The sequence below is a fragment of the Heterocephalus glaber genome, unplaced genomic scaffold (assembly GCF_053883595.1).
Source record: "Heterocephalus glaber isolate CG9 unplaced genomic scaffold, H.glaber_assembly_v1.0 deba00001145, whole genome shotgun sequence".
Lineage (NCBI taxonomy): Eukaryota > Metazoa > Chordata > Mammalia > Rodentia > Bathyergidae > Heterocephalus > Heterocephalus glaber.
Window position 1 is genome coordinate 1123509 of NW_028258202.1, and position 27048 is coordinate 1150556.

At 40.5% G+C, this 27048-nt stretch overlaps 1 protein-coding gene and 2 non-coding genes across 23 annotated transcripts in view; 1 reads left to right on the forward strand and 2 right to left on the reverse strand.

Moving 5' to 3' along the window:
- Positions 1-1811: 1811 nt before the first annotated feature.
- The window catches only part of Hdac8 (histone deacetylase 8), a 235006-nt gene continuing 209769 nt past the window's right edge, over positions 1812-27048 (reverse strand). For 5 of the 21 annotated variants that reach the window (XM_004872670.3, XM_087210552.1, XM_021250500.2 and 2 more), the window contains one exon: positions 1812-2343. In XM_004872670.3, coding sequence (XP_004872727.1) covers positions 2321-2343 — 23 coding nt within the window. In that variant the 3' untranslated portion in view covers positions 1812-2320. Of the gene's footprint in view, positions 2344-16497; positions 17303-18166; positions 18286-20562; positions 21524-27048 lie in introns of those variants that run through there. The other 16 variants (XM_021250492.2, XM_021250491.2, XM_021250496.2 and 13 more) reach the window with 11 other exon arrangements.
- On the reverse strand, positions 6503-6601 carry LOC147828294 (small nucleolar RNA U13). Its single transcript, XR_015451049.1, has one exon. It is a non-coding gene; the product is annotated as a small nucleolar RNA U13 (small nucleolar RNA).
- On the forward strand, positions 11027-11133 carry LOC147828295 (U6 spliceosomal RNA). Its single transcript, XR_015451050.1, has one exon. It is a non-coding gene; the product is annotated as a U6 spliceosomal RNA (small nuclear RNA).

The following is a 27048-nucleotide window of genomic DNA, read 5'->3' on the forward strand; positions in this document are numbered from 1 at the left end:
TTTCAGTCTTTATTTTCTTCTCCTATGGATTTATGATAATTTTGGACAGAACTAATCTTAATCTGTCTTTCTGGTTTTGTAGATGCCATGCTAACCTTTGGGGTATTTAATTTTTAAGTAGTTAAAATGGCTCCTAACTTTATCTACATGGTATTTCTTTTGACTAGCTGTTTCTTTCCTTCCTTTCCTTTTTTTTTTTGTAGTACTGGAAATTGATCCCAGGGCCTTGTGCCTGTAATGCAGATGCACAACCACTAAGCTACACCTGCAGCCTAGTATTTTCTGCAAGAATGAAATGCAAAGAAATCCTGAAGGCCACTGAAGTGGTGCCCTCTCTGAGGAGGAGCAGGCCCAGCTCTGAGAACCAGTAGTAGGTCTTGTCAACAGCTTGCTCTGGTTCTTGAGGGAGAACTGAGGCCTGAGCAAGGGCTCAGACAGGCAGTGCTGGCTTGGTCAGGAGTAGGTGCCCCTGGCAAAGAGCTCCTCTGGTGCCTTGGCATCTTCTGTCACTCTCCTCCACTGGGTGGTATGTCCTTGCCCAGATGCGTTCCCACTGAGAGGAACAAGGGGGCACCAGGTAGTCACTGCCCTTTACTAGGTGTCTGCCTCTCAGGGCTGAGGCCTTTGCAGGGATTTTGGTGACCACTCTGGGGGTGGTGGATTCCCTCCAGAAGACTGGGATAGGAGAGCTGAAAGCAGGCTAAGCAAGCCTTTGAGGGGGCAAGCCTGGGCAGATGGTCTCTGGTAGGCTGGAAATTTAAGAGCTTCCACTAGTAGCTTCCCTGGCCTTCCCCACCCCTGCATTGTCCCACTCAGCACCTCCCTACTCTTCTTTAAAATCCCCCTTTTTGGGGGGATAAGTCAACTTTCCCTAAGCTGAGACTGTATAATTAGAATAGTGGGCATTTGGAGTGCTTGGTATTCCTAGTCCACTAGGCACCCTATCCAGTTTAATAAAAGCTTGGCTATTCCCATTCCAGGACACATTCAAGCTTTTTCCACACCCTTCTGTGGAATGCCCTTCCCCCACTTGGGGGCCTGGAGAAATACAGCTCACCCTCAAGGGCCTGGCTCAAATATCACCTCCTTAACAATACTTCAGGGGGTTTCTCCAGCAGGGCGAGTCGCTCCCTCTCCAGTGATCCCCAGCTCCGAGAGGGTTTTGGAAAGAGCTTGAAACAAACTGAGATCCACTTCTATTCCTTCTCCCTTGCATCTGGGAATTTCTAGATGGCCAGGATGAGGCCCTGGTTCCAGCAGTTGAGCTTCATAAATATTTGGCAAATCAAATTATAAAATTATGACTTGTGGTTGTCCCTTGGTCTTCATTTCTCTCATTATTCCCCACCTCCATTTTGCCATCCCCTAGGAGGTTATGGTCATGCCAGTCCATTACAGAGTGTGGCCCCCCCCATCTTTTTTTTTAATCACATGTGCTGTTTACATTTGTTTAGGAAGATCTGACATGCCCTGTCCTTCCCATCCCTAAATCCTTCCGGGGTAGAGGCAGCTGCTGCCTAGGGTGCCAGCAAGACCCTTTCCATGATTGCAGCATCAGTTTCCCAAAACTTCTGCCCTATGGATTGGCCCCAGCACAGGATAGAGCTTGGCCTTCTGTCCACAGGATTTGGGGTGGGAACCCATGAGTTTCCCTGTGGGATCCAGCACTCAAGGAGAGCCTCCGAGGCTGGGCCAGAGGAGAGCACAGAAGCAGCATGTTTATTCTTGATGATAAGTTCTACGATAGGAAAAGTTCAGAACTGTGTGTGCTGTCAGTGGCAGTTTACAATGAGACCAATGGGACAAAGAGGTAGGTTTTCAGAGGTTTTATTAAAAATCAAAATAGATATAGTCCTAAAACAACACCAATGGAACTTCCCCCTACTTCCCAGTCTTCTGATTGGTGCCCCTTCCCCAGGGCTCCACCTGGATGGCCCTGAGGCCCAAACCCTCTGCTATCCAGAACTCCATGCTCTCCTCCAGCTCTGACCTCTTTTAAGAAAATAAAAACACCTCCCGACCAAATGTGCTTAAAAATAATTTTCAAAGATTAAAAACTGCATTTGTGTGTTTTTAAAAAATAGGAACTTTAAATGTTGGATATCTCCTTCTTCCCCTAGGCCTAGTTGAGGACTCTGAGGTGCCTGCCTCCTCAACCCAGGAGGCCAGCTGCTACTTGGTGCCCCTTGGAAATTTTCAGGAAGTAATTTTGTCCAAATTTCCCCTGCAGTCACAAATTCCACAAACTGCTTGCATAAACACGCTGTCTTCATTACAGGCACTGCTGGTCAGCTCTGGAAACCTGATCTCTTTTTGTGAACTAGACCACATGCTTCATGTTCCCTGAAAAGAGAAGAGGAAAAAAAATGTTTCAAATTCAGGTAATGTGTTATTATATACCTCAGTAAAGCTGTGAAGAAGAAAAAGAGCACTTGGATTTTGTGGCTGGTTCTCTTCCTGCTTTTGAGAACCCTGTGATTACACCCTGTGAACCAGCACATGCTAGCCGATGGATGATGAGAGATAAAGAGCCCAGCTACTCCTGTCACCCCAACAACCACCAGCCAACTACCAGACCTAAGACTGAGGCTCATATCATATAGTATATAAACTACATGTCATATAGTAAACTTTATATCATATAGTACATAAACTTTTGTGATTGGCATTTTTGACAGCCAGCTGACTGCAGATGCTGGGTGGATCCCGTCAAAACCAGAAGAACCATCTAGCTGAGCCCAGCTCTATCACTAGTCTACAGAGTCATGAGCTTAAAAAAAATGGCCATTTCAGCCCTTCCTCTACCACAAATACACACATGCATTTAGTTAACATTTTTCAGGCTCCAGAGCTAACTACATCAAATCTTCTTCCACAGCAACCTTTCTTTCTCCTTCTTTCCCCTTTTAGCAGTCTCCCTTGTGAGAATCTGTGAAGTATGGAAAGAGGGCCTTCCCCTGCCCTCAGGCCTAAGACCCTTTTCAGAAAAGGGATCATTTTCAGTCTTACAGGACTGGACTCCGGGAATAAAAAGCATACTAACTTGGTCCTTTGGCAACCTTCTGCATGCTGCACATCCCTAAGTAGAAACAGTGGGCTCCAAACCCTACTGACCACCTCTCTGCAGCAGGAAAAGTGCTCCATGAGGGCAGAGACCTGCACTGTCTTACTTTTGATCTCCAAAATCTAGTACAGTGCCTCAGATATAGTAGGTGCTCAGTAAATGGCTGAGTCAATGTATAAATGAAAGAAAGAAGAAATGATTCAGAAACAAACCACTTGCCTATCTAATTTTTAGAAAAATTTTATTTTTTTTGTAGTGTTGAGGGCTGAACCTAGGGCCTCATTCATAGGTTAGGGTCTAACTCAGTGCTCTACCACTGAGTTATACTCCCAGCCCTGCTACTTTAATTTTTAAATTAACCTATAGTAAAATTGGCTTTTTTGGGTATGTGCACATCTGTGATTTTTAAAAACACATGTATAAGTTCATAACACAGAACAATTCTGTATAACATCCTCTTGTGTTACCTTTTTGCATCATCCTCCCTTTCCTACCACCTGTTAACTACAGATCTGTTCCCCATCACTGTAGTGTTGTCTTTTTTGATAATGTCACACAAATGGAATCAAACAGTATGCAACCTTTTAAGACTGGCTTCTTTCATTCAGCATAATGCCTTTGAGGTTCATACAATGTTTTGCATGTATCAATAGTTCATTCTTTTTTTGTACTTAAATTTTAATTTTTAATTACTAATAGATTTACAGATCATTGCTATAAAAATTGTACCAAGAGGTCCTGTGTCACCTTCATCAGGTTTTCCCAAATTATTAATATCTTACACAATCACTTTTCAGTATCAAAACCAGGAAATTGACATTGGTGTAAGTCACAGACCTTATTCAGATTTCAGTAGTTTTAGCCCTTATGGGTGTATTGTTCTATGCAGTTTGATCACAAGTGTAGATTTGCATAAGCTCCACCAAAGTCAAGATACAGAACTGTTCCATCACTACAAAGATGTCCTTCCTGCTACCCTCCTCCCTCACCATTGCTAACTCCTGATAAGCATTACTGTTTTCTATTTCTAAAATTGTATCATTTTGAGAATGTTATATATACAGAATCATATAGTATATAAACTTTTGTGATTGGGATTTTTCATTCAGCATACTGTCCTTAATATCCATCCAATCCGTGGTGTGCATGAAATGTGTTGCCTCTTACTGCTGAACAATAGTCTGTGGTGTGGATGTAGCACAGTCCATTTTACCATTTTCCCACTGAAGGGAATGTGAGTTCTTTCCAGTTTTTGGCTGTTATGAACAAAGCTGCTATGAACTTTCATATACAGGCTTTTGTGTGAACAGTCTTCATTTTTTTGGGGGGGGGATAAATGCCCAGGGGTGTAACTGCTGGTTGTACGGTAGCTGCATCTTCAGTTTTATAAGCTGTCAAAGTGTGTTCCAGAGTGGTTGTACCATTTTACATTCCTACCAGCAATGTTTGAGGGATCCAGTTTCTTGATATCCCTGCCAGCATCTGATGTTGTTTTTATATGGCTATTCTGACAGGTAGCTAGTTATATCTTATTGTGATTTTAATTTGCTTTCTCCTAATGACTAATGATGTAGAACATCTTTTCATGTGCTTATTTGCTGTCTCTGTATCCTCCTTATGTCTTTTGCCCCCTTCCCCCTTTTGGTGGTACTGGGAATTAAACCAAGGCCTTCACACTGAACTATATCCCTAGCTCTTTATTTTATTTTTTAAATTTTGAGACAGGGTCACTAAGTTGCCCACCCTGGGCTCAAACTTGTGATCCTCCTGCTTCAGCCTCCCAGAGTATTGTATTGGAATTACAGGAATGTACCACTATGCCTGGACCCATATATATCTATATCTATCTTATCTATCTATCTATCTATCTATCTATCTATCTATCTGTCTGTCTGTCTGTCTATCTATCTCAAACCCAGGATCTAAGGCATGCTAGGTAAGTACACTAACACTGAGATACAAGCCCAGTGTTTGCCCATGTTTTTTTTTTTGGTACCGGGGATTGAACTCAGGACCTTCTGCTTGTGAGGCAGGTGGCAGAGCCACTGAGCTAAATCCCCGGCCCCCATGGTTTTTACTAGTGAATTTGGAGAGTTCTTTATATGTTTTAGATACAGATCTGTTGTTGGATATATGATTTGCAAATATTTTCTCTCTTTTCATTTGCAAAGCAAAAGTTAATTTTTTTTTTCTGGTACCGGGGATTGAACTCAGGACCTTGCTCTTGCAAGGCAGGCTCAGTGCCGCTGAACTAAATCCCCAGTGCAAAAGTTAATTTTGATGAGGTTCAATTTAGCAACTTTTCCCCTCTTTTTTGGATCATGTTTCTGATGTTTTAAACCCCTAAACTCAAAATTTCTGGATTGTCTTTGATTTTTCATCTCTTGATTCACGCCTCTCCATGTTTGATGAACTGCAAGCCTAATCTCAACATGTTCTTTCAAATCTGACTCCACCTTAAATCACATCTCTTGTTATTCTGGTTACTCCAACAGGCTCTTGACTGGTGCTCCTGCTTCTGGAGCTGTCCCCTGACAATTTCTAGCTGTGATCACATCCCTCTCCTGCTCCAAAAACTTAGCAGCTTCTGACTGCCTATGAAGTCCAACCCCTTAGCTCAGACAGGCCCCATTCCTGTGTTTCTGTCTCATGCCTTCTCTGTGGAGGACAACTTCAGGGGATCCTTGTACTTAAGTGAGGGTCCCTCTATCTGGAAGCACAGTCAAGAGCTTGGGAATGAGTGAACACTTAGGTGGATAAAACATGTCACAGCATTCCAATGGCCCGTGTTTACAGAGAGGAAAGGTGGGTGCTTTTTTCTGTTGCTCTGACTTGTTCTCCAGTTACATTTGGAGGTAATTAAGAAAAACAACGGAAATAATTTCCACCAAAAGTTGTTGATGAGCAATGTTGAATTTGGATAGCAATAAAAATGTAAGTTTAAATGATGCCCATTGTTTCCCCCTTGCATCTATGTTTTCCAGCAATGGGTAGCAGCCTGAGAAAAATTCTAAAGGCCAACACAAGCTGGATCCCAGGGAGACAGGACAGAGGGGAAAACCTCAATGGACAGAGAGACTGAGACTATACTGGATGTGAGTAAAGCAGAAATCTGGAGTCCTTTTGGTGCTTTTTTCCATTTTCCTACTTTGAATCACAATCAGTATAAGAAATAGTTTCTTTTTGCTCAACTCTATTACAAGAGAAAACAAAACCCGAACAGTGTAAGTGGGATGATAAGTGGAAACTCACACTTGGCTTTTAGTAAGATGTACAAAGGGGAGTGGTAGAGTCTGAGGCAAACAGGGAAACACACGCTTGCAAAGCTGGCAGCTGGTATTCAGCTCCAGCCATTCACTACTGTGCAGCCACGTGGGCCCAGAGTGACCAGAGCTTTTCATTTTCTAAGAGAAGTCAGAAATGCACATTTTTTAAAAACATCAGATGGGTAATGTGCCTTAGTAATAAGATTGGAGGGAGGCACATCTCATGCACACGGCATGAACACACAATCATCATGCTCATGAACCGAAGGATCAGAAATGTGCATTTTAATGCAACATTTCCACAGTATTTAATGTGGGCAACTGATTGAAATTTAGTGTGGGGCTGGGGATTTAGCTCAGTGGTTCCGGCGCCTGCCTTGTAAGCGCAAGGTCCCGAGTTCGATCCCCGGTACCAAAAAAAAAAAAAAAAAGAAAAAAAGAAATTTAGTGTGGAGGCCGGGGCTGTAGTTCTGTGGTAGTGTGTTTGCCTGGCATGCATGAGGCCCTGGGTTCCATTTGTGGCACTGAAAAAAAAATGAAAATAAGAAAACTGTGTGGAGCATCAATATGAGTGGCCAAACAAAACAATTTTGGAAGCACAATGTGGTTCATGGTCCTCCAGTTTGAAATTTCTGGGATGGTCTTGATTTACATCTGTGGCACTTCATTTCATTCTCAAATATCCTAGTCTGGACAATAAATTACATTGTCATCCTACCTCTGATGTTCAAGAATGAGTTCTGAACTGTGACTCAGGGGACCTGTGTTCTATTTATCTATCAAATGATCAACTCATTTGTCTATCCATTTATTCAACAAACATTGTCTACTCTGTGCTAGGTACTTTGCTAGGTGCTGGTGAACGCTTTATTCTTCAATGAATAGGTTATTTTAGAGTACTTTTAGGTTTACAGAAAAACTAAGCAGAAAGTATAGAGAACACTCACATATTCTCTTCCTCCTGCTCCTGTAGGCAATTGCCCTTATTATTAACATTTGCATTAGTACGTTACATTTGTTACAGCTGATGATTGAATACTGATATATTAACTAAAATCCACAGTTTATATTAGGTTCACTCTTAGTGTTGTACAGTTCTATGAATTTAAAAAAGTGCCTAATGTTATGTATCTACCATTACAGAATAGTTTCCTTGCCCTAAAAATCCCAAGCTCCACGATTCATCCCTCCCTTCCTTCCCCAGAAGGGTGACATTTGCTCATTTTTTTTTTTTTACTGTATCTGTAGTTTTGTCTTTTTCACAATGTCATATTGTTGGAGTCATACAGTATGTAGCCTTTTCAGAGTGCCTTCCTTTAGCAATATACATTTAAGTTTCTTCCATGTCTTCTGTGGTTTAATAGTTCATTTCTTTCTAGCACTAAATAGTATTCCATTGTCTGGATGTACCACAGTTTATCTATTTGCCCAGTGAAGGTTGTCTTGGTTGCTTCCAAGTTTTGGAAATTATAAGTAAAGCTGTCATAAATATCAGTTTCTTGTATGGACATATTCAACTTATTCAGGTAAGTACAAGGACAGCAATTGCTGGATTAAATGGTAAGACTAGTTAACTTTGGCACAAACTGCTGAACTGTCTTTCCAAGTAGCCGAGTCATTTTGCATTCCAACCAGCAATAAATGAGTTTCTCTTGTTCTACATCATCTCCAGCACTTGGTGTTGTCAGTGTCTTGGATTTTAGCCATTCTAATAGGTATGTAGTGGTATCTCATTGTTTCAGTTTCCAATTCCTTAGTAATACATGACATTGAACATCTTTTTATATACTTTCTTGCCATCTGTATATCTTCTTTGGTGAGCTGCCTGTTCACATCTTTTGCACTTTTCAGTACTAGGGATCGAGCCTCTCACATGTTAGGCATGTGCTCTACCACTGAGCTATCTCTCTAGTTCCTTTAAAAAAAATTGAGACTGGGTCCCAGTAAGTTGCCCCAGCTGGCCTCAAACCTGTGATCCTCCTTCTAGGTTGTCCTACTGCAGCCTCCTGAGTACTGGGTTATAGGCTTGCACGACCATGCCTGGCTGCCCACTTTTACAATGGGTTGTTTTCTCATTGTTGTTTTAATAGTTCTTTGTATTTTGTGGAGGTGGATAATACAATCCTTTACAGGATACACGTTTTGCAAATATTTTCCAAGTTTGTGGCTTATTTTTTTCTCTTAATATTTAGGTTTTTAAATGTACAGCAGTGTTGTCCAATAGAACTTTCTGCCCAATATGGTAGCTAGTGCTCACATGTGGCTATTAAGCACTTGAAATATGGTTAGTGCAAATGAGGAACTGAATTTAAATAGCCATATGTGGCTAGCAGTGGCTCTATTGGACAGTGCACATATAGAAGAGCCTCCTTGTGCTTTTCTTTCTTCATGACACTGACTAGGGGGTCATCCCTTTTTGGTTTGCAACTGTTCTCTTCAATCCATTAGCAAGCCCTGTGTATTCTACCTCCAAATACATTCCACATCCACCTATGTTCCTCCACCCTTCATTGCCATCACTACTCCAAACCATTACCACTTTTTGCATGGATGACTCTAGTCTTCCTGCTTCCATCCTTGTCCCCTACAACCTACTCTGCATAGAGCAGTCAGAGCATTTGTTTATACATCAGACTACATTACTCTTATGCCTCAAAACTTCTAGTGGTCTCAGGTCACACTTAGAATAATACCCAAGTGACTCACCTGCAGGATCTGGTTCCTTGTGTGTTATCTCCTCTCTGTGCCCTCCCTGGTCACTTGGTTCCAGCCACACAGATCTTGGTGTGGTGTGAACACACGAATTCCTTTCCCTCTCAGGGCTTTCTCTTCCTTTGCACTTGCTGTTCCTTCTGCCTGGGATGCTTTGTTCTTAGATCTCATTCCTGACCCATCTCATCACCTCTGCTACCTTGAGTTGAAAGGTCTCAACTCATCTCTGAGAGGCCTTATGATCACCCAGGCTGAGTAGACACTCCCAAGTCACTTCTTTTCTGTCACATGGTCTTGTTTTATTTTCATCAATGCACTTAACACACTGAAAACATACTGCATTTTTTTTCTTCTAGTACCGGGGATCGAACTCAGGACCTTGCACTTGCCAGATAGGCACAGCACCACTGAGCTACATCCCCCACTTGCTGCATTTCTTTATTAGTGTACTGTATATCCTTACAAGCTGTATGCCTGGTCTTGTTAATTACTCCATTGTTAGCACCCTCTGACTGCCTGGTATGGAACAGGTGCTCTAATACCTATTCATCAAAAGACCAGATATCTGTAGAGCTACATATGGAGCAGCTGATCACACACTTTTCTGTTTAATCCACAGAGGCCTACAGCTTGGTCATTGCTCATAGCCAGGTCTAGTGGTGCACACTTGTAATCCTAGCTACTTGGGAGGCTGAGGCCAGTGTGGGCAACTTAGTAAGACCTTCTCTCAAAATAAAATTTTAAAAAGGGGTCAGGGATGTAGCTCAGTGTTCTGGGTTCAATCCAAGCATGGTCATTGCTCTTAAGGACCTTAGAAGTGTGGCTGAGGTGAGCCAACACATGCTAATATATGGAGAATCAGTGTTACCAGGAGAGGTGTCAAATGGGTTCAGCAGATGGAGTCATAGCAGGTTGGAGGAATATGAGGGTGACCCCAGAACACTTGGAGGCTGAGTGGCACCACAAAGAAACAGAAAAGTAAACGTAGGACTTGTTATGGCTTGTGTTTAGGTGTACCCCCAAAGCCTCATGTGGTCATAGATGGGGCTTTTTCAGAGGTGGCTGGATCTAGTGTGTGATGCTGGAATGATTCATGGTGCAATGCTAGGCTCAAGGGCACTAGGATTAAAGGTGTGAGTGCTACCCGCCCTAAGTAGCCTGGATAAGATAAAAGGAGCAGAAAGAACTGTGGTAGTCCCTTGTTGTTTTGCTACCTTCTCCCCACCATGACCTGTTCTCCTCTGCCATGTGCCACTCTGCCTTGGAGCCAGCCAACTAGGGTCTGAAACCTCTACAAATTGTGAGCGAAATAAACCTTTCCCCCTTTAACTCTGGGTGTCAGGTATTTTGTCTCAGCAATGAGACAAAAGTAACTAAGACAGGACTGTTGAAAAATATTTTCACAGCTACCGTCACATGAAGAGTCCTTTTAGGAATATTGTCATATTTATTTAACATCTGCATCATCAGCTACCTAAAATATTTCTATGTGTATCCGTTCACTTTTAAAACTTTAATACCTATTTTGGCCTCATCTACCCTAAGAAGTAATATAAATAAAATTTGATGTGCTTATTACATTTTAAAACATACAATAAAGTGACTGTTAAAATTAAAAATGCCTTTGTGTCATCTCATATTGTTTCTCCTATAAACATGAGGCACATTTTGAGAAAAATCATTGTAGGGATGGCTCTTGGGTATCTGGCACCCAGGGTTCCAGTGTCTGAGACTCTCACATGGTGGGTGCGGCCCTCCTTGGCTCAATCAGGTCCACTTCTCTGTCCGGGTATTGTACAAGCCTTTACTGGTGTCCACATGGCATAATCCCTGTGCTGGGTGCTGAGGTCACAGAGGAGAACAAGACACAGCTCTTGCCCTCAAGAAGCTTTCAGTCTAGTGAGGAAGGCATATTTAGGGGATGAAAGGCTTCATAGAACAGGTAGCATCTTGAAGGGCAAAGGGGGAACATGTTCCCGGAAGCATGCTTGCTTCAACAGCACATATACTAAAATTGGAACGATAAAGAGAAGATTAGCATAGCCCCTGAGCAAGGATGACACACTAATTTGTGAAGTGTTCCATAGTTTTAAAAAATGTTAAATGTTGGGCTAGGGATTTAGCTCAGTGGTGCTGCCGCCTGCCTCGCAAGTACAGGGTCCTGAGTTCGATCCCCGGTACCAAAAAAAAAATGTTCCCGGTAGCAGGGACAGAGCAGGATAAAGGCAACTGCAAGGTTTTTGTGGCCAGAACCTAGGATGAAGGCCAGGGAGGGGGAGAAGGGTGGAACTGTTGGAGGGGAGGGGATCTAGTATGATCTGGACTAGAGTAAGTATTCCAGTTGCTGCCTTCATCATGGCCAGGTTTGGGGGTCTTCCTTTCCACCTGAGAGCAATGGCAGTAAGAATTTCTGTGCAGACTTGGGCATGTGCTGATATGGATGGCTGATTTAATTTTTAGCTCTTAATCGTCAACTGCATTGTGTGCCTTGGAATGTCGATCCTTCTTGTCATAAAAAACCCTTTCAGTGACAATTACATAGAACAACCAATTACCACTTGTCTGCCTCTGACCTGAATTAGAACCTGGGGTTGTGGATTAGTCCCACCAGGCTTCTGGCATTTACAGGATATCAGCACTTAAAGGATATTACATCCCAATGGTGAGGGTGCTGTGGTCTCAGCTTGCAAAGGACTATTGCAGGCTCAAACAGAATTGAAGCAATTTCTAAAATAGCCTATGATTCATTTTTTCTCCCCTCCTATGTGTAAAACTGTTGGCTCTATGTGGAGGAATGGGCACAAGTAACTGCAGAGGTGACATTACAGGAGTGGGCTGCATACCTGCCACACAGCTTATCTATTTGCTGGGCTGGGCAGTGCCTTCCAGGTGGTTTTGGAGTCACAGTTCCCAGGTTCTTTACTCAACGTGTCTTCTCCACATTTTTCAGACAAAAATTCTGGGCTGGGAAATCCAGGATAATGGGAATAGCAGTGGTAGGAAGAATAATACAGCCTTACATCTGTATAATACTTTAGAGTTTTGAAAGCCATTTGCTCCACCCAAACACCATTGGGAAATGGAAGCTGGGATTTTTTTGGCTTGAACTGAAGATGAGCTCTTGTTCTTTTATACAAAAGGACAAAATATGTCCATCCCCTATTTTACCTCAAGGCACATCATGATTGGGCCTTGGATGTCATCAGAATTTCAGAGAGACTCCCTTCAGCATCTAGGCTCTTTCTGGAAGAGAAATTCTCCAGGACAAATTGCCTGGCAGGCACAATCTATTAACCTTGCCATTGTGACTGAGCCAGCAAGTAGTGCCAGTCTCAGCACTGGTAACTCCTTCTGCACACCCAAGTTTATAGTCCCAATGGTCTCAAAGACCTTTACTAGAGCCAAAGGCATGGCTGCTAACTGTGGACCCCTGAAGGTAGGGTGTGTCACGAACATCTGGAAGAGTAGCTGAAAGTCCTGTGAAAGGAAAACTCACAATCCAGGTCACATCAGCCATCACTGTGGATCTTGAAGGGAAGGGCTACTAAGCCCAGCAGTGGAGTGGGTTGGAGGGATTCTTTTCTTGGAGAAGCCATAAAAATAGTTCTGCAGCAATCTCATATTTGCTCTGTGATCTTTCAGCAGCTGGTTCTAGCATGGCTTGGTGTTGCCAGGGCTCTATCACCAGAATTAACATGAGAAGTCTGTCCCATCCTAGCTCTCCTCCTGTCTTGTTACATTCTCATTGCTGAGACAAAATACCCAACATCCAAAGTTAAAGGAGGAAAGGTTTACTTCAGCTCATAGTTTATAGTGTGTTATAGGTTGTGTCTAGATGTTCCTTTGAAGCCACACAGGTGGGGCTTTTTCAGAGGTGGCTGGATCTAGAATGTGTGACACTGGGATTGATTCATGGTGCAATGCTAGGATCAAGGGCACTCGGGTATGTGTGCTACCCACCCTTAGGGCAGGTAGCCTGGATAAGATATAAGGGACATGAAGAGCTGTGGTCATCTCTTGCTTGCTTTGCTACCTTCTGCCCACCATGAACTGTTTCTTCTCTGTGATACCTTTCTACCATGGCACTCTGCCTTGGAGCCAGAAGATTATGGACTGAAACCTCTACAAACTGTGAGCTAAACAAACCTTTCCTCCCTTAACTTGTGGGTGTTGTGTATTTTATCTCAGCAACGAGATAAGTAACTAAAACATAGAAGTTTCAGTCCATAGTCAGCTGGCTCTAAGGCAGGGCAGCATGGCAAGAGGAGAAACAGTTCATGGCATGGCAGGCAGGAAGCAGCAGCCTTCCTTCCTTTTTTATTCCATCCAGACTATAAGGCTATTGGTTGTTGCCACCCACACTCAGGGTGGGTTTTCCCTCTTCAGTTAATCTGTCACCTACACCCAGAACTATGCTAAACTAATCAGTATTCCACACCCATGATCTGGTCACTCCCAAAAGCCCCACCTATGAGCACATGAGGCTGTGAAGGACATTTAGATAGATAAAAACTATCACACTTTTCTCATCTTCCCCAGCATCATAGTAATGTACCAGACTGGAAGCCAAAGGGGTGGCATACTCTTCCTTGGCCCTCCAGGTTTTAGATCAGATTTCAGTGCACTTTGTATGTGTGTGTGTGTGTGTGCGCGCGCACGTGCACACGCAGGAGCATATACATATGTGTCTGTATGCATGAAGTGATGGAAGCAGTGAGCCATAGATGCTCGGTAGTGCTGTGAGAAGGGGAGGTCTTCCTGCTGTGCTTGCTGCCACAGCTGCTGCTACCATCACCACCTCCAGATGAAGCCAGAAGGACTTCACTTGTAAGATCATGGGTGCTGGTCAGTGCCACGAAAATATCATCTTTGTAAACCAAAATGCTTGCACTCAGACACTTCTGTCTGTTAGAAATCTTGGTGGGGTATAAAAGTGTCCCTTTTGAAAGTTGAATCTAAGGGCCAGGATTTAGCTCAGTGGTTCCACCGCCTGACTCACAAGCAGAAGGTCCCGAGTTCGATCTCCGGTACCAAAAAAAAAAAAAAAGAAAAGTAAGAAAGTTGAATGTATATGTGGAAAGCTGACTGGCAGAACATCACCACTTCCAGAGTAGAGGGCTCTCAGAACTAGTTTTAGGCTCACAGGGGAAATGTGTGTCCATGAAAGTAGATTAAGAAGCAGCGCCTCAGACTGTTTGAGATGTGAATAAAAATCTTGGCTTGGGACTGCCTTCTCTCTGGTTGAATGATTTTCCAATTGATTTGTATTTATTAGCTAATGAAATTAAAGTTGTAAAAATGATAACAGAAACACAGTAAATCTTTCCCACAACTGGCTGTTTCTATGTCACTATGGTGCATTCCTCACTTTGATTACTTCAAAGTCTATTATTTTGTCCTCAATTATTCTGTTTTTCTGGCACTGGAGAAAATCAATTTGTTTTATTTTCTCTTATTCATGCACTCAATTATACTCTTCGGGCACATTTAATCACTTTGATGTTTTCATTTTATGGCCCGTCTCTAGGCACTTCAGCTGCATTGCTGCCAACGGGCAAGCAGGACTAATTTGCATGTCACAATAGACTTGAAATTCGAACTCAATTTAGAAATCTTTATGAAATTTCCCTCCCAAATATGCTTGGAGCTGCAAAGAGGCAGAAGGATATGGGTAAACCAGGAGCCTATAAAGATGCTTCCTTTTCTCAAAAGACTGTGAGCTCCCTGGTGGCCTGACCATGCCTTGGGGATGTCCCTGGTCAGGTACAGCAGAGGGGCCCATGGGCTGGGCTGCCTACAGTTTCCTCTGCAACTCTATGGTGAGAATCCTGCAGCAGCTGCCCCTCAGCAGTGAAGCAAGGGAGCTGGGCTTGGTTACTCTGGCATCAAACAACCCTTAGCACTTCTGGATTTGGAGATTGTACTCAAGACAGTACCTGAATCTCAGTTGGTTAAAGGGCCTCCAGGTAGATGAGAAAGTTGTCAACAGTTAGACATTATAGAACCCTGAGTGGTGTACTTTATTTTCTCTAATAATTTCCAACCTTCCTTTTGCCCCTTGATCATTTCAGTACTAAAAGCTGGAGGAGAATGAGTAATACAGTTGCTTTAGGCATGTACTCTGGGCAAACAAACAAACAAACAAAAATGCTTTACATTAGAAGCCCCCAACTGCTCTTCCACATTTCTTGGTTTGTTGTATGCAACAATCAGCAGTTCCACCAGGCAGAAGGAAAATTCATTTCCGCTTCTAAGCTTTGAGCATGATCCTCAGCTTCTCGTGGGGAATCCCAGTTCCCTCACTTATCTGCTGTGTGACCCTGCACAAGGTAATTAACTTCCTTAAGCTAAAGTTCCCTCATCTATTAAATGGGACTAATAATATTATACACTTCAGAGATAGATTTGTTTCCTAAGCCTTAATACTGTCGAGAGACTTACCACATTCATATAGTAATTATGTGGAAACTTTTTTTGGGGGGGAAGTGTCGGGTATCAAATCCAGGGCCTTGTATATGCTAGGTAAGGGCTGTGCCACTGACCTGTATTTCCAGTTCCTGGAAACCTTTTTTGGATAATCCTTTTTTGAAACAAAAAGAAACTTAGCTTCTTTTTAAGCAATAATATCAAATGAAATCAAATGGTTTGATGTGCTAGTTATATTTCTTTCTAATATCTATTAAGACACATGCATTAAATACACTAAATTTCTGCCTTGTGTTATTTTATCTTGTTCCTTTCATCTAGAATGTTCTTCACTTCAATTTTTGAAAAACTCCTTCATTCACTTTATTAAGCTCTATTCCCAAATGACACCCCCTCAGTGAGGCCTTTATTGACAACCTTATTTAAAATAATACCCTCAATTTAATTAGTAATCAAACTAAATATTTGTTTATTGTTACCTGTCACACTAGAACACAAACTCTATGATGGGCAAGGCCTTTATCTGTCATATTTAATTCTGTATCACCAGTGCCTAGAATAGTTCCTGACACAGATTAACATCAAATAGATATTTGTTGAATGAATGAAAAATTAAAATAGAAAATTATCCTAGCAGTAACCAGGTTCCCCTTCCATCTTACATGGGTGGTGTCAGAGAAGGCAGAGTGGAAAGCCAGCACTTTCCATCCTTGCTTGATAACAAGGTGATCCCCCCCATCTTCTGAGTCAGTAGAGGCCACATGGGAGCAGTAAAAAGGTGCTACTCCCATTCTTGGCCAAGAAAGTATTAGTGGAAATCTAGTGGGGAGCCTGAATTTATGCTGCTTCTCAACAGGAATAAAGCATGGCCCTTTCCCCCTCCAAGGATGTCAAAGATGGCTGAATAGGGAATCTAGATTTTTTATCTTTAATATTTTTAGGAACTTAGACTTAACCATTTTAGTGGTACTTCAATATTTATCTTTGAGTGATGATTCAGAATGTGCATTTTTTGTTGCTGGACATATTTTGAGTTATGGTATATGTTTTATTATTCTGAGGGACACTTGAAATGCCCATCATTAACACAAACATTATTGAAATACACATAAACGTAAAATAAACTTTTAGAAATGAAAGAACAGTTTGTCATTTTTCTGCCCCACCTGGCAATCTGCTAAAATTTCAGAAATCTTTAAAAGTGGAAACTCAGACTTTTACCCCTACTTTGAGGTAATGGGGTAGTGGTACCCTCCTCTGCCATCGTGGTATCAGAGGGAGCCTGCTAAAACAGAAGATTTAAATAAGATCTAGAGTTTCATAATATCATACCTAAATGTTCAGAATACAATAGAAAATCACTCATCATACCAAGAACAAGAAACTCTCAATTTGAATGAGGGGAAAAAAAACAAATGACAACATAAAGATGACACAGATGTTGGAAGTATCTGAGAAGGCACTTAAAGAGGCCATCATAAGAATACTTCAGTCACGCAGCTCCGAGCCCCGCTGCATGGCTGGACGTTGGGCTTCGCGGCGCCCACCTCTCGCGGGGCTCAGTACCCTGGGCTGTGAGGCCAGGCCAGAACAGTTGTTTTCCTGCGGCTTCCAACATGGCAGGCAGGTTCTATACACATGGATGACAAGTCCACACAAAAAAGTCCTGAAGATACTAGGCCTACCCGTTATAAAGGTAAAAACAAACAAAAGAAAGAAAAAAAGCAAAACCCAAAACACCACCGATCCCGACATAGATCAGGGACATCTTCTTCTTCAGATGATCATGTGTTTCCGTCATCATCTTCTTCAGGAAGCGAGACAGATTCAAGTACTGAAGATGCCACCAAAGGAAAAAATAAGAAAAAGAAAGGAGAGAAAAAGAATAAATGGAGAAAAGAAAGAAAGATACTCAGAAAACTACACAGCTAAAAAAATCACACAAAAATTGCAAATCTTTCAAATCTTTTTGTTTTTTTGCTACTGGGGATCCAACTGAGGACCTTGCGCTTGTGAGTCAGGCAGCAGCACCACTGAGCTAAATCCCTGGCCCTCTTTCAAATATTTTTAAGTTTTGATGTTAACATAGTTTACAAAATGCATATTTACTTTGAAAAAAGTTTAAATAATTATAATAAATAACAGATAAAAAAAGAATACTTCAATGAGCAATTATGAACATGCTTCAAATAAATTTTTAAAAAAGCAAGTCTTGGCAAAAAAATGGAACAAAAAAAGAAAAACTAAAAGGAAATTTTAGAACTGGAAAATACAATACTTGAAATAAAGAACTCAACAGATTGGTTCAATAGCAGAATGGCAGGGATAGAGGAAGAATCAATAAAATGGAAAACAGAACAACAGAAATTGTCCAATTTGGGCAAATGACAGAAAATAGACTGAATAAGCAGAGACTTAAGGAACATGTAGGACTAGGATAAAAGATCTAACATTTATGTCATCAGACTCTGAGAGGGAGAGGAGAAAGAAGGTGGGACTGAAAAACTATTTGAAGTAAGAATTGCCAAATATTTCTCAAGTTTGGAAAAGACATAAACCTACGGATTTAAAAAGCTTACTAAAATCTAAACAGGATAAACCCAAAGAAATCCAATGCAAGACATATCACAATCAAATTTCTGAAAACCAAAGGAAAAGAAAAAATATGGAAATTAGCAAAAAAGAAACAAAGCCTTACCTATAAGGTAATTGATCAATTGAGAGTTCAAATGACAGTGACGTTTTCATCAATAACCATGGAGACCAGAAGGCTAGAGAGAAGTGGTACAATATTTTTCACGTGCTGAAAGAAAAGAACTGTCAATCCAAAATTCTATATCTAGTGAAATACCCATCAGGAATGAAGAGAAATTAAAGGTATTTGTGGAGGAAGAAAAACGAAGAGAATCTGTTGCCAGCAGACTTACCCTAGAAAATAATAACTCAAGGAAATTCTTGAAATGGAAAGGAAATGATAAAATAAAGAATCTTGGAACATCAGCAAGGAAGAAAGAACACTATGAAGAGTATGAGTAGATATAATGGATTTTCTTTTCCTGCTGAGTTTTCTAAATTATATTTGATGGTTAAACCAAAATCTGTAATACCGTCTAATGTGCTTCTAAATGTATGTAGAGGAAAAAGTGGGCAACTGAAATGAATAGACTCTTTTCAGAAGAAGTACAGATGGCCAATGAGTACATGAAAAAAATGTTCAACATTGCCAGCCATCAGATAAATGCAAATTAGAATAATACTGAGATTCCATCTCACTCCAGGAAGAATAGCTATCATCAAGAAATCAAATGCTGGGGAGGCTGCAGGGAAAAAGGAATCCTTCTGCATTGTTAGTGGAAATATAAGCCAGTACAATCACTATGGAAATCAGTATGGAGATTGCTCCAAAAACTAAAACAAGAAATTCCATTTGACTCAGCTGTGTCTTCCTGAAACAGTTAAAGACATATTATAGTGATACATGCATGTCCACATTTATAGCATAATTCATAATAACTAAATCTTAGAAGCAGCCTATATGTCTATCAACAGATGAATGGATAAAGAAAATGTGGCACAGTGGTACCTTGGTTCATGAATACTTTTGTTTGCAAACAATTTGGTTTGTAAACAGAAGCATTTGGCAAAATTTTGTTTTTGTTTGCAAACTCTGTATCGGGTAACAAATACAACCATGGTCATCTTTCCTACACAAACACAAATGTGGCCATCTTTTCCAAAATTGTAGAACAAATTAAGCTCATGAACTATGGTACCAATGTATTTATACACAATAGAGTACTGCTCAGTCATAAAGAATGATACATTTGAGTTATCTGTAGAAAAATGGATGCACCTTGACACATACACACAAAAGAAAAATGGATGCACCTTGAGACCATAATGTTAAGTGAAATAAATCAGACACATAATCTTAACTATCATATAGTTTGTCTTATATGAGAAACTCAAAGTATAAATAAATTAAAGTGCAAAATAGAAGATAGGTAATAAGAAACAGGGAGATAGATCTTTTGCAAAGGAAAGGGGACCAAGAGATTGAGGGAAGGAAGAGGGAGAGGAGAAGGGTATATGAAAATAATTAAGATGTGTTATATACACATACCAACTCCCAACAATGAATGTAATCATTATGTACTGCAAACATGTACTAATAAAAATAAAAATTAAAAAAATATTTAGTATAAGTGGGGAGAAGAAAGGGACTTAAAGATGTATAGTTTTTGTACTTCACGCACAGTGGTAACATGTTGACAATAGACTGAAATGAGTTATGAGTGTATAGTATATATCCAGAGAAATCACTAAAAGTCAATATAAAGAGATACAATAAAAATACTATAATGAATCAAAATGGAATTTGTACAAAGGTACAAGTACCCATAGTAAAGGATGGAAGAGAAAACAGAAACAAAAATCAGTAAAGAAACGAAAATAGTAAAGAAAAAAATAAAATTGCAGTTAACCCCCAACAAAATTACAATGAACATTAAGTGATCTAAATATAGCAATTAAAAAACAAGAACTGACAGAATAGCTAAACATATGATGTAACTGTATGTTGTGTACAAGAAATTCATTTCAAATATAAGTAGATTGAAAGTAAAAGGATATACTAAGATATATCATGTTTATTGATATAAAATAGCATTTGAGTAAATAAAATTACCATGGACAGAGAGGGACATTATATAATGTTAAAAGGGTCATTCTACCAAGACACAGAAATCTGAAATGTATATGCATCAAATATCAGAGTTTCAAAATACATGAAAGAAAAATTAATAGAGCTGTATGGGGGAAATAGACAAATCTACAATTAAAGTTGGAGTCTTCAACATCTTTCTCTCAGCAATTAACTAGACAATGAACAAAGGGTATAGAAAAACTTGACAATGTTATCAATCAGCAAGATCAAACTGACATTTATAGAACACTCTAAATAACAGCAGGATGCACATTGTTTTCAAGCCCTCACAGAATATATACCAAGATAGGCCATAAAACAAACTTAAATAAATGAAAAATAAGAGAAATTACACAGAATGTATTTTCTTTCTTTTTTTTTTTTTTTTTGGTACCGGGGATTGAACTTGGGTCCTAGCGCTTGCACAGCAGGCGGCCAAACCACGGAGCTAAATCCCCGGCCCCTGGAATGTATTTTCCGACCACAATGGTCACTGGAGAATTGTACTGAAATGGAGAATTAACACCGATTCTATACTATCTCTTGCAGAAAATTGAAGAGAATACTTCTATTTGTTTTTTAAGGCACATAGTGCCTGACGCCAAAAGCTAATAAAAATACAAGAAAGAAAAGTATACATTAATACCCCTCAAAATATAGATGTAAAAATCCTTAACAAAACATTGGCAAATAGTAGTCAACAATATAAAATATTATATATCATGACCAAGTAGAATTTATGCTGGGTATACAAAGATGATTTAATATTTGAAAGTCAAGCAATTTTTTAATCCATCAGAATTAAAATGCTAAAGAAAAGATCACATATATATATTAATATTAGTATCAACTGATATAGAAATAGCACTGGACAAAATTCAATACTATTGAGGAGACACTATCTCAACTTAATGGAAAATCTACAAAAACCTACAGCTAACATATTTAATGGTGAAAAATGGAATGTTTTCCCCCTAAGTTCTAGAATGAGTCAAGGATGTCTGCTCTTGCCACTTTTATACAATATAGTACTGGAAGTCCTAGCCAGTGCAATAGGGCAAGAAAAAGAAATAAAAGGCATATAGGTCAGAGTTGGGCATGGTGGTGCATGCCTGTAATCTCAGCACTCTGAGAAGCTGAGGCAGAAAGTATCTTGAGTTCCAGCCCAACCTGGGCAATTTAGCAACTTAGCAAGACCCTGTCTCAAAATAAAAAGGAAAAAGGACTGGGGATATAACTCAGTGTGAAGGCCCTGGAGGAAATGCAGGGGAAATGCATATGGATCAGAAAAGAAATGAAATTTTTCTATTTGCATTTGAATGAAGGTCTATGTAGGAAATCCCAAGAAATCTACAAAACAAAACACGTAGAACTAATAAGTGAATTCAGCAAAGTCACAAGATATAGGATCAATATACAAAAATCAGTTGAATTTCTATAAACAAGGAACACACAGAAATCCAAATTAAAAATACGATTGTATTCATAATTATATGAAAATACTTATGCATAAACCTGTTCAGGCTCTGTATGCTGAAAATTACAAAATGCTGATGAAAGAAATCAAAGAAAAACTAAAAATAGAGAGATATACCATGTTCATGGATTGTAAGACTCAATGTAGTAAAGTTGTATTCTCTTCCTAAATTTGATATATAGGTTTAACACAATTCTTTCCTCTCCCTCCTTCCTTCCTTCCTTCCATCCATCCATCCATCCATCCATCCATGCATCCATCCATCCATCCATGGTAACAGGGATTAAACCCAATTGAATCCAGGGTCTTCACACTGAGCTACATCCTTAGCGCCTCCTCCCCTTTTTAAATTTTGAGACAGGGTCTTGTTAAGTCACTAAGTTGCCTCATAGTCCTCCTGCCTCAGCTTCCCAGAGTGCTAGGATTACAGATGTGTACCATCATGTATGGCTAACATAACTTCTTTCTAAATAATATTTTAAAAAATTATAGACATAGACAAGATTATTTTAAGGTTTATATAGAAGGGCAAAGGAAGCAGTCTAGTTAAAATAATTTTGAAAAGAAAAAAGAAAGATGAATCATTCTACCTAATTTTAAGATTTACTACATAGCTATAATAATCATGATTGTAAAGCAATGGACACATAGGTCAATGAAGCAGAAGAGAAAACCCAGAGAGACTGAGATAGTTGCCTTAAACTAACTGGAAATTTTGGAAAAGGAAGTTGTTCTGGGAAGGCAATTGGATTTTCTGCCCTTTGCAAGACAGAAAAGGCTTTATTTTATGAGTCAAGGGGTGATTTGATTTTCAAGACAAATGGAATCACCCTAGAATTCTGTGATTCCTAGAAAAGAAACAGCACCCAAGACATCTGAAATACTCTACCTCTAGTATGTTATTGTTCCAGTTGTCTAAATGTGTAGTGACCAGATTTTATAAACCAAGAATGGAGACATAAGGTCTGACAAAAGATTTTCTTTTTCTTAAAAAAAACAAAACAAACAAACCCAAACATATATTATGTTTTTTCCTGACTATAAAAAGAATACATGTTCATGGTAGAAATTTTGGAAAATATATTGAAAGAATAAGGAACAAGTAAAAATTACACACAATTCTAATCCTAGATAACTACTGTTAAAATACTTTAATAAAGTATCACCGAAGAGAACCACTGTTAGTACTTCCTTCTAGTGCTTTCTGTGCATATTCATGTACTCACAGGTACATTATATACATTTATGAAATCAAGACTGTGTGATATTAAACCATTTGTATTGTTTTTTCATAAATATTGTTATCATGAGCATATTCTTGTGTCAAGTTATTTTTAAAAATTTGATTGTTATTTGGTTGCAATGGATTTTTCCATGTAGACGTACTATATGGAATCAGTAGCAAACCTTACCTTCAGAATATCAAGACAGAACACAATGGTATGTTTCTGTAAAACTATGCCCCTTCCTAATAATTTCCAATCCTAGTTGGAAACTTCAGAGTCATCCTTACTTCTCCCCTTCTCCTTGATCCTCTATAAATGCCCTACTTCCAAGTTCTGGTCATACTCCTTTTATAATAGCTCTCAGCCATTCCTCCCTATCCCACCTCCACTGTTCTTGTTTGGGCCCTTGTTGACTTACTCTCAAAGTAGTATCATACCATGGTCTAATTCCAGAACCTAGAATGGCTCCCATTTTACTGTATCTGATAAGGGATACTCAGCCTGAAATTCAGGAAACTCTCAATCTGCTCATCTCTATCCCTCTGAGCTTCCTTTGCTTATGATCACATCTTCATAATGATCTATTCAAATCCTCCCATACTTCTGAAAGCAATTTCCCTAAAGTCTTACACCTCATCTGCATCTACCTAGTGTTGGCCCTTGCTATATCCTGATCTGTCCAAGGATGTTAGTTTTGTCTTCTCATCTAGATTTCTCAATTGTATCAGAAGTAGGGACCATGTCTTCAACTTCTCTTGTATATCCCATGGCATTGAGCACATGGGAGGCTAAAAAATGCATTGATTGATTGAGCTGGTTCACAGTGGAGACACAATCTGTTAAAATAAAACTGATTTAGAACTCACTTTGGGAGCCCATGTAGGGTGAAAAGGGTTTACTAGGGGTGATTAGAAAAAAAGCAGATGGCTTCATAGGGCAATGCTGCCAAGTGCAGGAGGTGTACCAGGCCTGGGTTCAAATCCTGAGTTCACTACTTGTTACATGACTATGGGCATATCACACAATAACTTTGGGTGCCAGTCTCCCATCTAATAAGGAAATTGTGATGACTGAATGAAATGGTATATGTGAAGTGCCCATCATAGAGTGTAATGCTGTATGCTTTTAATAATGGTACAGTGGTACCTTGGTTCATGAACTTCGTTCCATGATTCTGAAAAAGATGCTACATTTGTGTTCATGCAGGAAAGTTGGCTGCAGTCGTCTCTGTCACCCGATGCAGAGTTCACAAACAAAACCAAAATTTTGCCAAACACTTCTGTTTGCAAGCCAAACTGTTTGCAAACAAAAGTGTTCATGAGCCGAGGTACCACTGTAGTTCCTGAGGATTTAGGTAAAAATTTCAAGTCTTTATAAATAACTTGCCAATGGTTTTTGGTTTGATAAAAGCCACTGAGTTACCATAACTTTGGGAGCCCCCATTTTTATTTTAGAATTTGTAATTTTTTTTTTCCGGTGCTGGGGATTGAACTCAGGACCTTGCACTTTCGAGGCAAACGCCATGCCACTGAGCTAAATCCCCAACCTAGAATTTATAAATTTTTTAGTACTTTTTTTTATAACTTTTCTGTTTATCAACAATAACAATAAATCTTTTTATTTATGTTCTCCCGTGAAGCAAGAAGGAGAGGAACCTGCTTGGTGGGGAAGGCCAGGTTGGCAGTAGGCTCCTGAAAGGACCATAGGGAGATGGAGAAGAATAAACAGAAGGCAGCGACCAGGGGTGGGGGGAGAGGGAAAGGTAAGGTATGGGCATCACAGAGCTCCCCATCTGAGTAATGCAAATTGGCTTAGGGTCTCCTCCATAATCCTGCTCCAAAGTCTTTCCAAGAAACCCTAAAGAAAAAGGTCAGTCTGTCCTTGGGACCAGCCTTGCATGTCAGCTTATGGCTTCTCAAGGAAGCAAGAGAAGGTGTGGGAAGAAGCTGTATTTCCATGGCATAGGGTCCCACCAGGCAGGAGCACTGCTTTAGGCTTGGTGCACCAGCAGTCCTCAAATATGCCTAGATGTCCTACTGGCCCCTGGAAGGATATAAATCCCAGACTTCAGGCTACCCAAGGATACTGCCTACACCTGACACAATAGTCCTCCTGAGAATGTGCAAAGGCTCTCAGCTTGGGGCTGTGGGACTGTAAATAGCAGACTAGGGCTGGTGGCTGCCGCCACTTCAGACAACAGGTACTGAGCGACCTGGCTTTATCTATCTTCTCTTTTCCTTCTCTATTTAGCTTAGAATGGAGCTGGAAGCTTCAGATTACAGTATGATGGGAGTGATGGACCCATGGCAGAAGTGGAGGGTTACTGAGGGATAAAAAGTATAGGTTAGGGGCCTACAAGGGTTGTTCATGGTTGCCTTCCTTTCATTTCCAGAACATGAGATTTCAGGTGATTTGGGTCGGCCACATGGAAGGAGCTGGGTATGCAATTTGGGGTGGGATGGGTTTACTAGGGGTGACTAGAAAAGAAAGCAGACAATGGACTATGAGTATATTGGACAGGGCAATGCTACCAAGGAGAATTGGGGCACCAGAGAGGATAAACAGCCTGACTCTAAAGCTCCCATCTAGTCAGATCTGGGTTCAAATTCTGCTCCACTGCTTATTAGCACAGTGTGTGGCATACTGGAGATGCTTAGTAATTATTTGCTGAATGAATGGAGACCTTGGCTAAGTAACTTGCCCTTTCTGAACCTTAGTTCCTCATCTGTAAGATAAATAGCAGTTATGATTCTTATTCACTTGTGTTGTCTCTCTGAACACCTGCATCAGTTTGTTGACCCATTCCTCCAGCCCTGTACTGTAGAGCTGCCATACTAAATAAGCCTTTTTCATTTAAGGGTCAGGAAGGGTACATATTCCCAAGGCCTTACTCTTCCTGTGTGTGTTGTCCCCTCCTTCCCCTGCCTTCTTCCTTCCCTCCTGACCCTGTTTGTTTCATTTTCTATCCTAGGCAAACTTTGGGGTATAGTTCTGTAGCTCAGAGCAAGTGTTGAAACCTCTAGTTTCAACTCTAGCACATACTCACAGATGCACAACACACTACTCCCCTCCCCAGAGGGCTGGGCCTGGGCTGCAACATGAAGCTCGACTTGATTCAAATGTCTTCAGTACCACTGACTAGAAAAACCTCCTACCTCAATCCCTATTTCCCTATGCAGAGCTAGCCAGCATGTAGATCTGGTCCCGTATGGGGACTGATCACATCAGCACCATTCCAACTCTGGAAGGTTCACTGTGAGCTAATTCCTCTGGAATATGTTAACCAGAGGGAAGGCAAATGACTTGGAGCATGTGAAGATGGTGTGATGAGGATTTTGCAGTAGGAGCCAGGAGCTGGGCAGAGCCATGTGAACCCTAACCCGTACTTCCTTGTGAACAATGACACTCACCTTCCAAATAGCTCATTGGTGGGAGAAGAGCAATCTGTGGGAGCAGAACAGAGCTTTGCTTTGTATAAAGCGAACAGCTTGCATTAACTCTCTATGGTTTATTTTTGTCTTTTGTCTCTCTTTTGGAAAGACTAATGGGCAGAAAAGATTGGATAAGGTGAAGTCTAAATTTGCTTGTATCTTCAGTCATCCTGTGACATGTGGAATGTATCTCTATATGACCAGTTTTCTCGGGTTTGATTTCTATAGGCTAAGATCTCATCTTTTGTGCTTCTAAGGGATGTGGTGAGAAAGGGAAAAAAATCCCAGTTTAAAGACTGAACAAATTCAACTAGACACGCTGGCCAAATTCCCTCATGAATGGTGGAGCTGAATCCATCTACTCCCTCCCTGCCATCCCACCTCCCCAAATCAACTGTGCCCCTGACTTTGCTCTTTGTTTTTAATAGGGTGGGACTGGGGTAAGGGGAGGCACAGTGAGGGATGCCCAGCTTTGCTGAGGCTTTTACTGCAAGAACAAATGATGATCTTGGAGACAGGTTCAAGAAAATTTTTCAGAATGCAGAAAATTCAGCAGACTTTCCACATTGACCATTGTCATGGCAACACACTATCTGATGGCAGCATGCATCACCAGGGTGAGGGGCACAGCAGCAGTATAGCAGGTTAGCCTGGCCATTTTTAGCAACATTTGGACTTCATTTCTTCTAGGTAGAGCTGAGTTTCTTTTGGTTCTGGACTCGGTGTGATCTGTTAGTTTGC